This window comes from Brachyhypopomus gauderio, chromosome 1, assembly GCF_052324685.1.
Source record: "Brachyhypopomus gauderio isolate BG-103 chromosome 1, BGAUD_0.2, whole genome shotgun sequence".
NCBI lineage: Eukaryota > Metazoa > Chordata > Actinopteri > Gymnotiformes > Hypopomidae > Brachyhypopomus > Brachyhypopomus gauderio.
This window is the reverse complement of record NC_135211.1, coordinates 8813197-8830268: the sequence shown is the minus strand read 5'-3', so window position 1 is coordinate 8830268 and position 17072 is coordinate 8813197. Positions and strand designations below refer to the sequence as shown.

Sequence of the window (17072 nt, the reverse complement as noted above, 5' to 3'; positions counted from 1 at the left end):
AATCATAGAAAATAGGCTAACAATACAAAAATACAAAGGCCACCTTGAGGAGCAGCCCAACAATATATCAACTGTGTATCTTCATAAACTCTTGTCTCCTAACAGAAAACATTTTGACTATATGTAAAACTAATTGGAGCAGTTTTTTTAGTTTTTTAGAGCAACATTAACAGAACCAGAAATGGCACTTTATTTATTTTTCTTTATTTAAATGTGTTACATTTAATAATTACTTTTGCTTTTAGATTTTATTTAAATGTTCTGTTGTACTCTTTTAATTTTATTTAAATGTTGTCATATACTCTGTTGTACCCAAATGTGGCATTGGCACTAGCTGTAACCTCCACACAAATTACAAATTTAATGAACACACTTAAAAATATATATATAAACATTGAGCCATAATTTGTTCTCCTGAGATGAATTATAAGCAGTGCTCAATATTCACAAACTAATCAAGAATAGTGGAAAACTATAACTAGGCTATAATTTGACAGGTCAACCAAACAGCAAAATTCAACCGTATTTCTTGTTTTCAGTGCTGTACTGTGACTGGCTGTATTTATTCTCTGTTCTTCTAAGACAGAGAGCTTGAAGCTATGCTGTCATTTTGCCATGACAACTGCAAGCTACTTTGCCTGTATTCTTCTTGCTCTTGCTGTGTGCTTTTTCTCTCATGACATGTTTTGCTTTATGGTGTGTGCATTTGTATTCCATTGCTTATATGTGAGTGCACTTTCTGTCTATACCACTGTTCCATCTGCACCACACCTCACCTCCCCACCCTCTCACACAACTCTACACCCAATAGGAGGATCATACTAACCCCCTGGACCAGTGCCTTACTGTGAGTATTCAACACATCAACAGAGTGACATTCCCAAGATGCCTTGCCTCATTCTCTCTTCCTGCTACTTCATAATTCTTAAAATATTAGTGGAACAAAAGAAAAAACTCAAAAGTATTACATTAAGGTATTAGATGTGGGAAAGTGTGGGAAATTGTGAGTAAATTTGAAAGTAAATTTGAATGACAAAGTAGTCTGCAATACATGAAATAGCTTCACTTTATGAAATGAATGAGACTGCTTAAATGGATTTGTATTAAAATTATGAATGTAACCGGTATATTCTCAGGAGACACCGGTTGCCAAAGCTCTAAGATGCTGATTGTAAAGAGTGTTGAATAAAGCTTATTTAAAATTAGAACCAGGCATTATATTACATTCAACTATTTAGAGAAACCACAATTAATTAAATAATATTGTAATTTACAGATGGTAGGTACAGTCTGATATATCAGATACAGACCTTTCAATATATATATATATGTGTGTGTGTGTGTGTGTGTGTGTGTGTGTGTGTGTGTGTGTGTGTGTGTGTGTGTGTGTGTATATATACAGTTGTGATCAAATTTATTCAACCCCCAATGCTGCGAAGGGTTTTATGGAATTCAGTGCACATTTGTAATTGTGTTCATAATGAAATCTTACAAGGACTTGTTAAAGAACTAAATGCAACTAAGATAGCATCAATTTTTTTGTCATAAAGTATTAAATGGCCTTTTTGTGATTTCTTCATTGACACAATTATTCAACCCCTTTACGACTACCACTCCTAAGAACAGAGGTTCAATTCCAGTGTTTTCCATCAGGTATTGAAAACATCTGTGGATGTCAACGAGCAGCAATCAAGCATGATAAGCACCAATTAGGCAGATTTAAAAGGACTGTGATACTCAGCTCCTTCTAGACATCTACTGGTGTGTTTCCAAGCATGGTGAAGGCAAGAGAATGGTCCCAGAAGACAAGAGAAGAGGTTATTGCTCTTCACAAGAATGGCAATGGATATAAAAACATTGCGAAGTTGTTAAATATTCCAAGAGACACTATCGGAAGTATCATTCGCAAGTTCAAGTTAAAGGGCACAGTGGAAACGTTACCTGGTCGTGGCAGAAAGAAGATCCTGACCGCGACTGCTGTGCGCTACCTGAAGCGTAATGTGGAGAAAAATCCCCGCGTGACTGCTAAGGAACTGAAAAAAGACCTGTCAGATGTGGGCACTGAAGTTTCAGCTCAGACAATAAGGCGCGCACTGCATAACGAAGACCTCCATGCCAGAACGCCCAGACGCACCCCCTTGCTGACTCCAAAGAACAAGAAAAGTCGACTGCAGTATGCCAAAAGTCATGTGGACAAGCCACAAAGGTTTTGGAACAGGTTTTGGAAACTAAATTAGAACTGTTTGGGACAATGGACCAGCGCTATGTTTGGAGAAGGAAGAACCAGGCTTATGAACAAAAGAACACCTTGCCTACTGTGAAGCATGGCAGGGGGTCAATTATGCTTTGGGGCTGTTTTGCTTCTAATGGTACAGGAAAGCTTCAACGTGTGCAGGGTACCATGAATTCCCTTCAGTACCAGGAGATCTTGGAGGAAAATGTGATGGAGTCAGTCACAAACCTGCGGCTTGGGAGACGTTGGACCTTCCAACAGGACAATGATCCGAAGCACACATCCAAGTCCACTAGAGCATGGTTGAACATGAAAGGCTGGAACATTCTAGAGTGGCCATCGCAATCACCAGACTTAAATCCAATTGAGAACCTCTGGTGGGACCTAAAGAAGGCAGTTGCAGTGCGCAAGCCTAAGAATGTGACTGAACTGGAGGCTTTTGCCCATGAAGAATGGGCTAAGATACCCATAGGTCGCTGCAAGACACTTGTGTCAAGCTATGCTTCACGCTTGAAAGCTGTCATAACTGGAAAAGGATGTTGTACTAAGTACTAAAAAATAATGTCACTAGGGGGTTGAATAAAACTGATAATGATGTGAGCACAGTAAAGACATTTGTGGTTATTCCATCATAAATATTATGTTATGTTTGTCTAATTTATAAGTGCCTCTTTGATATAATTGTAAATAAGATGACTGAAATGATCAAAATCAATGTCAAACTGGCCAAAACACTTTATTTCAGTGGGGGTTGAATAAATTTGATCACAACTGTACATATTGAAAGATAAAAATACTAATGACTAACGTGATAATTATGCTGGTGTTCACTTTCAGTTAAAAAGCTTGTTCATCTTTCATAACATTTGTCCATAATACTGATGGTACATAAAAGACAACTGACAATTAGTGATCTCCCAGTTTGCTAAAATACAGTTTATTATTGGATTTGGATTTTGGTTTGGATTCAAACTAACATGTTTTCACATGCACATTTGGACTGACTCTATCTGTAGCACACGTATCACTGTATAAAATTGTGTATTAAAAAGTGTGGAGATGCATCCTGTCTCTGGTATATGCTGTTGATAACCCAGGTTTGTCTATACATTGTCTTGGCTGGATTTCACTTCTCTCAGCCATCACCAAATAATCCATTAGCCTACTTGATATCTGCATTACTGCATTTAGCAGGTTGTGCTTTACTGAGTGTGTTGCATCCCGTGACAGCATGGTCTAGCACTTTTGCAAGATGTAATATAATAATAATAATCTTTATTTGTATAGCACCTTTCATACATACATGCAACTCAAAGTGCTTTACAGTATAAATAAAATAAACATTAAAAGGAGATAAGACAAAAAGACAAAAAGAAAATGTTAAAAGAAATTAAAGATAAAAATATTAAAATAACATAAAAAGTAAAGTAAATAAGATAATAAAAAGTAATGTAAATAAGATAAAACTATTAAGATAATTGGATTTAGAAAATAATAGACAACATAATGTAATAAAGTAAATAAGATTGAGAATTTCTCAATGTAGAGAAAGCTCTGTGTATGGACGTAAGCAAGCCTTCACTTCTGCCTAATCAGGCATGTTAACAGCTACCAAATGCCAGCCTCTAATGTGCTACTTAAGTGTTGTCATGACAGGTGTAACATGTATGCCCAGAAGCAGCCTTAGAGCAGTGTAGAAATATATGTAACCTGTTGCACTTCTAAAAAGAAAAAATGGTGTATTTGTTTGTTTTTCAGGAAATGGCCAGCACATTGGCACAGAAACATCTTCGATCCATCATTCTAAATGCAAGTGTCCAATGCTTTAATTGTGTGTAATAGCTCTCAGTAGCATCAGTATCTGTCTATGCCAGACCACTCTTAAAATATTATGGTTAAATAACTTCACACTGCTTAGTCTATATAGTAATACTTACAGTAAGCATATAATTCTGTGACACAGGTCTGGAAAAATCATTCATTTGATAAATAATGCCAACAAGGTCATATAAAATTTAAAATTATCATTACCATTTTTTTCCCTCTTTTACAGCATGTAATTCGTGGCAATCGACCAATCAAAGCTGAAATGGCACACCAGCTATATGTGCTGCAAGTTTTAACTTTCAACCTTTTAGAAGAGCGCATGATGACTAAAATGGATCCAACTGATCAGGTAATAGTTCTTGTTTTAAAAAGCTAAAATTTAGCAAATTTGAAAGATGTGATTTGCAAGTACAGCACTTTAGGCTATTTGAAACTTTTGCATTATAATTGGTACTATTAGTACTACTAGTAGTATCACCTTTCATTTTCATTTTTAAATTACTAGTCTGTCAAATGCAATAATTATGTGGCTTCTTCTTTAGGCACAGAGAGACATCATCTTTGAGCTTCGCAGGATTGCCTTTGATGGGGAGAATGATCCTACTGGCACAGAGAAAAGAAAGGCCATGTATACCAAGGACTACAAGATGCTGGGCTTTATTGTGAGTGACATCATGACCGTCTGGTGGTCTTTTAAATTGTAATTCCAACCCTTATGGAAGCCCTGTCTAACATCCTTCAAAAGGTCTAACATCCTTCAAAATTTTGTATCAGCCATAATGCAGGAATTTACAACCTTTTATAACCTCATCATCACAGTTAGACACTTCCTGGCTTCCAAGCCACTTATATGTTATATTAATTAATTAATGACTTAATTAATCAATTAATTAATTGTTAATTTATTAATTAATAGTTACATAATGATTGGAACATAATAGTGAAGACAGGATTAGCTACCGATTTATCCAGTTTTCAGAAAGTTGCACTTTTACCAGGGCCTTATTAGCCAGCACAATTACAAAGAAGCATTACAGTGCTGTTCACTTTAAGGCAGGGGTCGGGAACCTATGGCTCGCGAGTCAGATGTCAAGTTAAAGTGACAATTTTTTACTAAAAATAATAATGCTAAAATATAAACATATTTCAATCCATTAATTTCTTGCCGCTCACGTTTGCGGGTGGCTAAAGCCAATCACTTCTGCAGTCATTTAAAGCTTTGGAGAATTTCGTGTGCGTACTCGTCTTTTTAAGTTTATCACCCATCCACACAAGTGTGCAGTGGACAGCGCTGACCTGAGTTACATCCCCGGTGTCTCAGTCAGAGATTTTGAGCTACAAGCTGCTGACCTGAAGGCCTCAGACATGTGGGTGAATAAGTTCAAGTCACTGAATAAAGATTTGGAAAGACAGCAAGCAGAGTTGGCTAGCGAACATAAATCGAGGACCAGCTGATTGTCCAAACCTGGAACGCGCTTCCCATCATACCACACACTGCAGCGTGTGAGTGTTGCTGTACTGACAAAGTTTGGCTCTACATATGCATGTGAGCAGTCGTTTTCACATCTAAAAAACATTAAGACCAACCTACGATCACGTTTAACGGATGGAAGTCTCAACGCCTGCATGAAGCTTAACCTCACCACGTATCAACCAGACTACAAAGCTATCAGCAAAACCATTAGTCGCATTAGTCGTTGTTAACAGCTTAACAACATTATTAAAAAAGAATTCCGAGACCTATTATACTTTAAAAGGGTTGGTCTTTACTAGGCCTGTCACGATAACATTTTCAGAACGATATATTGTCTCAGAAATTATTGCGATAAACGATAATATTGTCATTTTAAAGTGCCATTATAGAATTTTTTCTTGCTTCTGGGCTCCCCAAAGGAGCTTTAAGACAATGTGCCACAATAATACTATAGTAGCATAATAATACAATTACAGCAGTTTGCAGTAATGTAATGTATTGTAAAGCTCATGTATGGGGTCTTAATTGAGCTTGACCACATATCTGTAGTGGCAGAGTAAAATGAGATGTCTTTAATCTCCTTCAGAACGCCATCTTTCACTTCATTATATAAGGTTGGAATGGCAGTTTGGGAGATATAGGTTTTCTTTGGCAGTTCATACCGCTTGTCAAATCTTTGCAGCATGTTTATAAATGTTTTCTTTTCGACCGTATTTAACGGCAACATCTCTTTGGCTATATAGCGAGTTAAGCCTGGTTTGACGCGGCGCGAGGGTCCGCGCGGCGAAAATGACGTAATCGCGGTGGCTCCGCTCGTGCGCGAGGACCTCGCTACAGTGCGATGAAAAAAGTCATGTTTGCAGGGTTCATATACCTTAACAAGGTGGTATTAAAGCACTTGTACGTCACTTTCAAGGTCCATTTCAACAATTCCCAGCACGTTAAACCTAATTAAGTTAAATATTTATACATATACTCGAAATAATTCGCTTTTTATTACATTATTTAATGGTTGTTTATTTTCAAAACGCCAAATTAATCTTAACGTCTTCACGTTCTCTCATGTTTCGTCCTGGAATTACAAGAGGCTCATATTTGTTAACGTAATACAAGAGATCTCTTCAGTCAGACAGATATTTGTTGTGAAACGAACAAATTCCAGCACAAATTACAGCACTTTTCAAACCTGAAACACAAAGCAACATTAAAATTCTTCAGGTAAATGTTCCTTCCCCTGTTGTTGAGGGGTGTTTCTTTATACTACCACATATCGTTTCGAGCAACACTGCACAGAATGTGAGTATAAACGCCTCCACCACTCGCGGAGGTTCGCGCGAGGTGGGCAGAGTTGCGTGCTACGGTCACTATAATAAACAACCAAAAAATAATGTGATAATTATCACATTGACGCATACGCTGTCCATGTACTGCACTCATTTCCTAACCGGTAGATGAGGGGGTGTGAGAGAGCAGCACTGCGTGCCTTTCTGAAATCAAACGTAGTTGCGGTTTATTCTCATGTAAACAAATTTGCTCGGAAACCCAATGGCCAATTATCGACCTCAGCAAAAATGATCGCGGTTAAAAAATTTATCGTACGATAAGTCGATAATGTAATTATCGCGACAGGCCTAGTCTTTACTTTTATTTTTTAAAACATATTGCAGGGTTGCATTGAGCGTGCGACACACGCATTTGACCGTCTTCACACGCCACACATCCGATTTCTCACGCCAAAAAAAATCTAGTTTATTTACCTCTGATCCATATCTATGATTCAATGAGTTACTAGTTCACTCTGGCGCCAACCACTGGCGATCGATCGATCGCGATACGCGATATAATACTTAATTCGTGTCCATTTTACACCCATCCCCACATGACCCCCCCGCCCCCCCCGTCAACAATTTACACTCCCCAACCCCTCCAGGTTCAAATCTCACTTCAAGTGATCTTGAAAAGTTGGCAACCCTTATATTGTACGGCTCTCATGGAATTACATTTTTAAATATGTGGCATTCATGGCTCTCTCGGTCAAAAAGGTTCCCGAGCCCTGCTTTAAGGGATATGTAAGGGATATCAGAGGTGGGGACTCGAGTCACATGACTTGGACTCGAGTCAGACTCGAGTCATTAATATTAAGACTTTTGACTTGACTTGAAAAAATATTCAGAGACTTAGACTTGACTTGGACTTTTACACCAATAACTTGGGACTTGAATTGGACTTGAACCTGTTTACTTGACTTGATTTTTTTTACCCCAAATCTAAATTTTAAAACGCATATTAATATTTATAAAGTGCACCCCATTAATTTAATTTCCGTCCTTCTGACGCAGACCGGCGTTACACCAGATTCTGTGACCGTCGAGTTTTGTGACCACAGGGGGCGCTATTTCACAGTTTCTGTTCAGAGGCACAAACGCTTTACGAATGCTACGTAAACTACGCTGATGCACTTTCTTTACTCGTTTTGTTGGTGTCCACGAGCCAAAATATGACAGATGTTTATATTTACATTTATCGTCTCTTAATTACATAAATGTGCTTAAACAATATTTACCATCCTCTCACCATTGCAGCCAACAAAGAAATCATGAATGGGATGTACAGGTGGGCCTTTTTAACTGGGGTCACCAATTCTGACGGCAGCCATCAGAATATGTGACCCCACTGAATCTCCAGGTAACAATAGTAGCCTACACCGTGACCCCACAATAACAGAAAACAATGAAAAAATAACCCTAACCTTTTATTAGTCTATATTTAAACATTTTATCCAAATGTTTAGAATAACCATTCGTAATGACAGCATCTTGCTTACGATGAAGCTTGCTATTTTCGTGTAAAATGATGTAAAGAAACATTCTTGTTTAAGTACATTTATGTAATTAAGAGAAGATAAAATGTAAATGATCTGTCATCTTTTGGCTGGCGGACACCAAAAAAACGAGTAAAGAAACGCATCAGCGTAGCATTCGTAAAGCGTTGGTGCCTGTAAAAAAAAAAAAAGACTCGAAAGGACTTGAAATTCCAAGTTTCAGACTTGGGACTTGACTTGACGGTTGCCTGTCTTGACTCTAGACTTGACTTGAGTTGACTGTCTTTGCTTGAGACTTGACTCGGGACTTGAGGATAAAGACTTGGACTTACTTGAGACTTGCAAAACACTGACTTGGTCCCACCTCTGAGGGATATGTTTCCACCTCCTGCTGTGGGGATGTGCTGTCAGATTTTATGAGTCAAAACTATTCATGGAAACTTCTGAAATAGGTATTTACAATTTTCTATTATGCCTGCACTGAAGCAAATCAGAGGAGTCATTATACAGAGAGGAGATTGAGCTGCACATATAGGCTGTTTTCATCCTCCACATCCTCAGTTTTTCATCTTATGTAACCACAGCACAGAATTTTCTTTCCTCAGTTGCGTTCAGCCTAGGTTACAAAACCTGTGTGTCTGCGATTGTTAGATGCCATCTCTCTGCTCCGGCACCCGCCTGGTTGCTCCTCGGCCTGTGCTGACCCCAGTGCCTGTGTTGGAATTTCTGGGTGCTTTTTTTTCTATATACTGTGTTTAGCTGTTAATGCTACAATATTATGAAGTACAGAAAAATAATTCCTGTACCACTTTCATGCACTTCTATGACACACTTCAGTAATACTTTGTGTAAAATGTGGTAAATGGTTCCACTGAATGGCACATTTGGCAGGTCCCTCATAGCATCCTAACTGACATCTGAATGGTATTGCCCCTTATCCTAATAAAATGACATGTGTAGCCAATTTGCTACTCAACAAGAAAAAACATTTATACACCATTTTTGGGCTTATCTTACATGTATTGTTTCATCCCAATGTGATTTTTGGTGGCTACAATGCATTAGTCCACTGCCAGGTTTTGACATGGGTGGTAGTATATCTCACACACTGTTAGCATCTGAACCAGAAGAGGCTTGACCCAGAAGACCCTTCAACTCGTCATTCTTCATCAGAGTTTCTCATGAAGCATCAGACTTATTTCCTGACATGGCAAATGGAGGAAAGGAATGTCTCTGAAGCATGTGAGTTCTTGAGTGGTCCTTGAGGCCTTTGGAAGGCCATAGTAAATTACTAGGCTAAGGTAATGATTAGGGCTGAACGATTTTGGAAAATAATCTAATTGCAATTTTTTATCTATAAATTGTGATTGCGATTTAAAATCGCGATATTTTCCCACTGTTTTCAGGAAACTGTTTCGGCATTTTTTATACAGCTCAGATACAGGGTTGCCAACTTTTCAAGATCGCTTGGAGTGAGACTTCAACCTGGAGTGGGTGGTGAACGTAATTTGTTGTTTGGGGGGGGGGGGTAAAATGGACTAAATTTAATTATATCGTGATCGATCGATCGCCTGTGGTTGGCGCCAGAGCGAACTAGTAACTTTTTAGTCTAAGTAACTAGTAACTTTTTAGTCTAAGACGCTCAATGCGTGAGAGTTGCCAACCCTGCAGGTATAGCAACTTGGCTAAAATATGTGCGTGAGGGCATTTGGTAGCGCATATCCGGGCTTGTTCACTATATTAACGGACATCATGTCTTTCACTATGAACTCCGTTACTGCCCGAGTTATTTCAGCGTGCCGCTTCGAATTATATCCATAAGGAGTTACACTTTCAAACAGTTCGGTCAGTGAACCCTGTCTGCTGGACCGCGGTCAAGCTATCCGCGCTTTTGCGATTCATCCGTGCTTTAAATCTTATTGCGCCTATATGCGTGATTTTACGGTATTTCGCTGCTCACCACATGCTAAAGCTGTATAAGTGCAGAGAAACACTTGCATTTGAAGACGTAGCACTGGTCGTTGGCATTTTAGCCTTACAAATATCATACGAGGCTTTGTGGTGTTTTTTTTTTATGCTGAAGAAGGTTTGTAGTGTTACCTCGCGTCATAGCAACAGTAGCAAGACACGTTTTGCAGGGTACCTGACGTTGAGCAGCATCTTTTTAAAAGCCAAAGTAATTTCACACAACTGATGTGCTGCCCCTCTTTTGTATTAGACTTTCAGTTGTGTCAGCTTCTGTCGAGCCTGAAGCCATTGTGCAACAAGTTAAAGTGCGCTGTGTTAACTTCACTTCTCCACCTCCCTGCCTCCTGCTCGGGTTTGCGCCGCGCAAATGCAATTAATCGTTCAGCCCTAGTAATGATACATCTCCTTCAAGAAAACAGGAAACCACAGGAAAACATTGCCTTGGTTCATCATCTACTCTGTATATTTGTTTGTATGGCTGTGCAAAGTACTCGAGTCTCATAAAAATAATTGGAAAAAATATAGAAGGTTTATGGCCTTTCACCCTATGCTGAGCAGATGAGGCATGAGAACATGATGAGGGATAAGGGCGAGAGGATATGGGAGGACTGGGAAGTCAGAGAACAGGGCTCACACCTGAAGAGATTTCAGTGTACTCCCTGGAGAAGAATTCACTCATTCCTTCATCTTCTAAACCTACTTATTCCAATTCAGGGTCATGGAGGGCAAAACACTGTCCCTCCAGCAGAGGGTGCAAGGTGGGAACTAATCCCAGGGTGCCAATCTATCACAGGGTACCCTGGAGAAACGGGACAGGAAGTCATTGAGAGACAGTGAAAGTAAAAAGATAAACCGTACTAAACACAAATCATTTCATTTGCAGTTTGAAATAGCCAAGAATACTCAACACAGTTATTAGTTTTAAAATGTACAAAAAGATTTTCAGTAGAAAGGCAGAATGAGAGTGGAGGAGGGAGGGGGGATGGACAGAACAAGGGTGGATGAGGGAGGGGGGATGGACAGAACGAGGGTGGATGAGGTGTCATCACCTCCTGACCTTAATGGCTCATAGGATCCATGGCACAGAAGACTTACAGACACATTCGGAAAAATACAAAAAAATAGTTTAAAAGAGAAAAAAGTAATGATAAAATAATAATAAAAATTCATATTGATTCCTTCAAATGCCGATTCCCTCCTTCAGGTGATACAGTTTCTACTAGTACCATGAAATTACTTCCAATCACGATAAAAAAGACTACCAGGTGTTGAGCAGTTCCAGTTTCAGTTGTACATTGTAATAAAGCATAATTTGTGAAAAAGTTGAGATGAATCATTCTGAATTTCTGAAAAGGGTGGAAAAAGAATTTGTAAAGAAATATTTCATACACATCATCATAAACATTAATAAAAAAACTGATTTTGTGATTTATAACCTAGAAAAGTGTTTTTCCATTGTGCAGAACCATGTTAATCCAGCACTGGACTTCACTCAGACGCCTCCAGGAATGTTGGCTCTAGATAACATGCTGTACCTCGCTAAACTTCACCAAGACACCTACATCCGTGTAAGCATGTCACATAATAAAGAATATTTTTTGGCGTGTTACTTTTTTTACTGTTTAATTACTGTATTTAATTTGTCTATTATCTTTCACATTTCTACATTTTAATTTAGAATAAATATATCAATCACTGACTCCTTACACATTAGTTATTCTCAGCTGATTCTCAGATAACAAGACTAGCTGTATCACGTAACAGCAAAATATATCAGCTAATGCCATCTCTTTTCAGGATAAATCAATTAGCAGATCATAACAAGCTTTGGCTACCCTCTGTGTTAGGGTGACAAACTAAAACTGGTCCCATAAACTCTTGAGTGTGTGCATGTGTGTGTACCGGTGTGTTCTGTCTTAGATTGTCCTGGAAAACAGCAGTCGTGAAGATAAACATGAATGTCCATTCGGTCGTTGTGCCATTGAGCTGACCCGGATGCTATGTGAAATTCTACAGGTTGGAGAACTTCGTAAGTGGAGAACTTCCAAATGTCTTGGCCCATATATTTTAGAGCAGCATTACTCTACTAGACTCCACTATACGTTTTTATAGATGCACAGATTTTCATCAGTAATGATAAAGATTTTTGGTGATATCAATTAAAAATGGGGGGAAAATTTTAAGAACTTGGGAGGGCCATCTTTCAGTTAAAACACTTGAGATTACATAATTGCTGTGAGCAAAGTTTCACAGGTCTTAGTAGCTTCCAGCAGACAACAGCAATAATTCATCCCTCTGTCAAAATGTTTTCAAAGTCACTCCCTTACACTACCCTTCAGTTTGCTAAGAGTGCATGTGCAAAAGAATTAAGTTTAGAGAGAAGTAGGATACACTGCCTCTGTGTACAGAAGTTCCCTGATGGGTTCAAACAACTGGGTTTTGTTGAAACTTTTAGATCCTAATTATAGAATCCATGATTGTCACAGATATTTTTTTTCTCCAAACATTTAGTCATGGCTGTAGGCATGTAAATATGGTTTTAGTCCAAGTTTTCTTACAATGCACTTTTGCAGTGCTGATTTGAACTAAGACTATTACCATGTCCCTGCAGCAAATGAAGGTTGTAACGACTACCATCCCATGTTCTTTACACACGACCGGGCCTGGGAAGAGTTCTTTTGTGTCTGCATACAATTACTAAATAAGACCTGGAAAGAAATGAGAGCCACCACAGAGGACTTCAACAAGGTGTGTGTTTGTATGTTGCGGTGTATATCTTTTGACAGTAAAATGACAATTGGCAAGTAGAAAAAAAGAACTTCTGAAACTCTGCAAGTGGAAGATAGAAGAAACGGAAACAAAGAGAAGGGTTTGAAACTTGCAGTCGTGTGTGAGCTAAGAGGGAGGAGTTTCAGTATGGGCTCTCATAGACTTCAGTTATTAAATGACTCATGTGTGAGTGCAGACCATCTTTAAATAATTAACTGGGGTTTGATGGAAAATGCTAAACTTTTGCAGAAAGAACTCAGCACTTTAATGTTCAGTGCAGCCTTTGCTTTGTCCTAGAAAGTCTAACCAAAAACGTTGGATGAAGTTAACAGCAGCTTTATTCAGATATTGAATAGTAAAGATCAAAAGTATGTCCAAGTGATTACGGTGTTGATGAAGGAAGACGCAACATGAAGTTACGGCCCAGTTACCAAAGCAACTAAACACAGTGAAGTCAGTGTGTCTAAATTCTTCATGTGTGGACAATTCATTGCAGCGAGTCAAACCTTTTCGCTCTAAAAATTTGATTGTGGCAATACTAAAACTCCAGTTAAGCCAGGCTTGACAGTACAATTGTTGAACAAATATGTGGCAGTATAGAGTCACTGAAATAACCATTTATCAGTGCATTTGAACACCACTGACTTAATTCAGTTAAAATGACTCATCTGATGTTTTAAAGGGCAATGAGGGTTTTGCAAGATCATGGCTGTCTGCACAATGTAACTCACTTTATGCATGTACAATACAATACCAAGTAAATTGAATAAAATTTTTAATGATTTGAGATATTAACCAACAACATGTGTTCAGGTCATGCAGGTCGTGCGGGAGCAGATCAACAGAGCTCTTGCTATGAAGCCATCGTCTCTAGAGCAGCTGAAGAGCAAACTGCGGAGCCTCAACTACGCTGAGATCCTGCGGCTGCGCCAGTCAGAACGCATGAGCCAGGATGACTTCCAGTCAGCACCAATAATGTGAGTGTCAGACCCTGACAGGCCTAGTCAGAGTTTCCTGACTGGGCCTGTAAATCTTTAGATAAATACTCTGATCTTGATGCCCAGTGACGAGCCAGCATGTTTGTGTTGCTTACAAACAAAAAGTAGATTTCTACAAGGTGTTTAATTATTTCATATCAATGATCACCAGGGATCCAAAGCCTAGTTTAGCCCTCTCCTTTTTTCAAATGAGGTTACTGAGAGATATCACTGAGAATATCTTTCAGTAGTGGTGCCATGCAGTGAAACAGCATCATGTTCCCAGTGATTAAATTGGGAGTGCGTTCCTTGTTTATTAATGGTTCTCAATGTAGATATTAGCTGTCACAAGAAACAGTGTTGCTGTCTCTGAATTGGTCTGTGATGCTGAAGCAGCTTTGTCCTAGGATGTTTTTATGATGGGGGGGGGGGGGGGGGAGTACAAGAATCTTTACAGACACAGTAACATGCACTGCCTAAAATGACTGCCATGGTGAATTCAGATGGAACTTAAATGAATGAATTACACTTACAATTCCTGCTTGCATTCAGGCTACATGATTTAAATTGGCTCTCTGATTCCATCCTGATTACTATAAAGTTTTACATTTCACTTACTTTTGACTTTAGTTTTTTGGGTATTTTTAGCTAAGTTTTCTAGTGGAAATTTTCCTTATATTCTGAGGTATATTGCAGAAATTAAACTAAGCCACCTACCATGTCACCATCTTCCACTGGCTTTCTGGACTGTCACCAACTTTCACAGAAAGTTGCTTAACTACAAGAGAGGATTTCCACACTACATTCAGTAAGAGATGACGAGGAGTGTCCCGATTCTCTACTGGTTACATCTGCTCCAATGACCAGTGCAACTGAAGATGCGGCACCACAGTTTCTTGAAAAGGGGGATGGCACTGTTGTCAAGTTAGCCAAATCAAAAAACTAGGAACCATGTCAGAGTTCATTCTGGGGTTATTTGTTAACTCCTGGGGCTGCTAATAGAGATATGTGGATTGTGTATTTGGGTAAAACTAACAAAACAGGAAAGAAGCCTTCCACACCGCTAAACCAAGAGTAGTGGTCTCTTCTTGCCCTCCTCTGCAATAAGATGTTGAACTTGAGAACAGCTTTGAGGCATTTTCCATTCCTTATTTGCCTCTTCAGGACAATCTAGGTCACTAGGGGACAACATTATACAGCCTCCTCAGATTTAGTGCACCAACACTTGAGTGGCCTCGACTGATTTTACAAGACAGTGACACTGGGGAGAAAATCATCATACATGCTGGTTCAAATACTGGATGAAGTCTAACCCCTTGACAGATGTACTCGTCTTCTCCCCCATTTCTCCCCCACAACTGTTCATTCTGGGATCCATGATCCATCTCAGGGGGACTGGCCGCATTAGCCAGCTGTTGTCATTTAACAACTGGCACAACTCCACACGTGCATATCATGTGTTGAATGTAATTATTTCTTCATCTTCTAGGAATGTTTTGAGCTGTTCAAAGAGGACTGTTTCATGGTATAGCTCATCTGCTTATAACACAAACAAACAAAGGTCTTGTCCACCAAAAGTCCCCAGTCACCAAATCGATTGCCAGCATTCTGAGAAAAAAAAAACACTTCATCAAATGAAAAATGTATAAATTTCTGCTCACATAGGAGCACAGAACAGCATGCACACCCTCATCCACTGCACTCGGAGAGAAATGGAAACCTAGCTAGAAACAATGCTAGAACCAAAGCTACTACACAATGCTAGATAGTAGGGGTGACCTGCAATAGTCGCTGATTCGACTATAGTCGACTATACCCCCTAGTCGACCATGAACGTCATAGTCGAATGTACCATTCTAACTGCATGGGGGTGCCCAAGGACGCTGCTAAGCATTAGTTGTTACATTAAATGTCTTTGTTTTCGTAATATATAGCCTTTTGTCAAATAAAATCATCCTAATTTCCGTAAATAAATATTTTTAAATGATGTGTGCGCATTAACAATAGGCATCTTCCTTACTACACATTAATAAATCACACCCTGCAGTTGCACAATCCAAATGAGCGGAGCTGAACACGCTACAGATTATAACGGCTACTAAAAAAACTTTAAAAGTATTTTGAAAAAGATAAATATGAATCAAACAAAGTAAAGTGCAAGTTATGTCATCAGCGTCTTTTATTTCGCACGACAACAACCAACATGGCATACCATTTAAAACGCGTAAGGCGAAAAAAAACAGTTCAGCCGTTTGTCATTTTGGTGTGTCATCTCGTCGTGGTGCGTCTCGGCAAGTAGGCCTATAAACATTTTTTGTTGCTGTTTGCTTTTTAAACCCCGTTACTTGAACCTTTCCTTATAATTTGTTTGCTGTTGTGTGGCAATTTTTTATATATATTTTCAGGCAGGCATATTTTATTTAAAATATTTTTGACATTTTGCACAGTGCCAGTTCGATATGCGCACTGACGGTTAATGTTCTCTAACGTTTCATTAAAAAATAAATAACTAATAAATAAAAGCTGAATAAAGCCAACCTACCATGTTTATTCATTTATCTGAGTGTTTTAGGTTTTTACTTTGAAGTGGAAAAAAGTCCTGAATGAGAACGAGATCCTGTTTAAGGTGCTCTTAAAAAAAACCCTGATTCGACTATTAGTCGACTAAAGGGAAAATCGGACGAATCAGATTCGACTATGAAAATCCTTAGTTGAATACACCTCTACTAGATAGAGTACTGGCAATCTAATAATTCTGGTGTATGGAATAGCCAATGGTGTGGCTACAAGAGATAGCATAACTTAACATATCAGGAAAATACAACACTAATGCCTTAAAAGCCACTGTACTCAGTGAAAGGACATTAACCGGTAAGTAATTTATTGAAAACTATGAACTAGATTTTATTATCTTTAACAAAAACCTGTCTAGGTAGTGCTTTATCAGAGACTCTAGCATTAATATGAAGGGATGTTGGCTGTCTATTTCACCATACATTCCTA

General features: G+C 38.8%; 1 protein-coding gene across 9 annotated transcripts in view; it reads left to right on the top strand.

Moving 5' to 3' along the window:
- elmo2 (engulfment and cell motility 2) overlaps positions 1 to 17072 on the top strand; it is a 113533-nt gene that overhangs the window by 56635 nt on the left and 39826 nt on the right. For 7 of the 9 annotated variants that reach the window (XM_076982320.1, XM_076982374.1, XM_076982529.1 and 4 more), the window contains 8 exons: positions 812 to 847; positions 3992 to 4042; positions 4287 to 4409; positions 4603 to 4722; positions 11787 to 11891; positions 12244 to 12352; positions 12935 to 13071; positions 13906 to 14069. In XM_076982320.1, coding sequence (XP_076838435.1) covers positions 812 to 847; positions 3992 to 4042; positions 4287 to 4409; positions 4603 to 4722; positions 11787 to 11891; positions 12244 to 12352; positions 12935 to 13071; positions 13906 to 14069 — 845 coding nt within the window. The remainder of the gene's footprint in view (positions 1 to 811; positions 848 to 3991; positions 4043 to 4286; positions 4410 to 4602; positions 4723 to 11786; positions 11892 to 12243; positions 12353 to 12934; positions 13072 to 13905; positions 14070 to 17072) is intronic. The other 2 variants (XM_076982337.1, XM_076982330.1) reach the window with 1 other exon arrangement.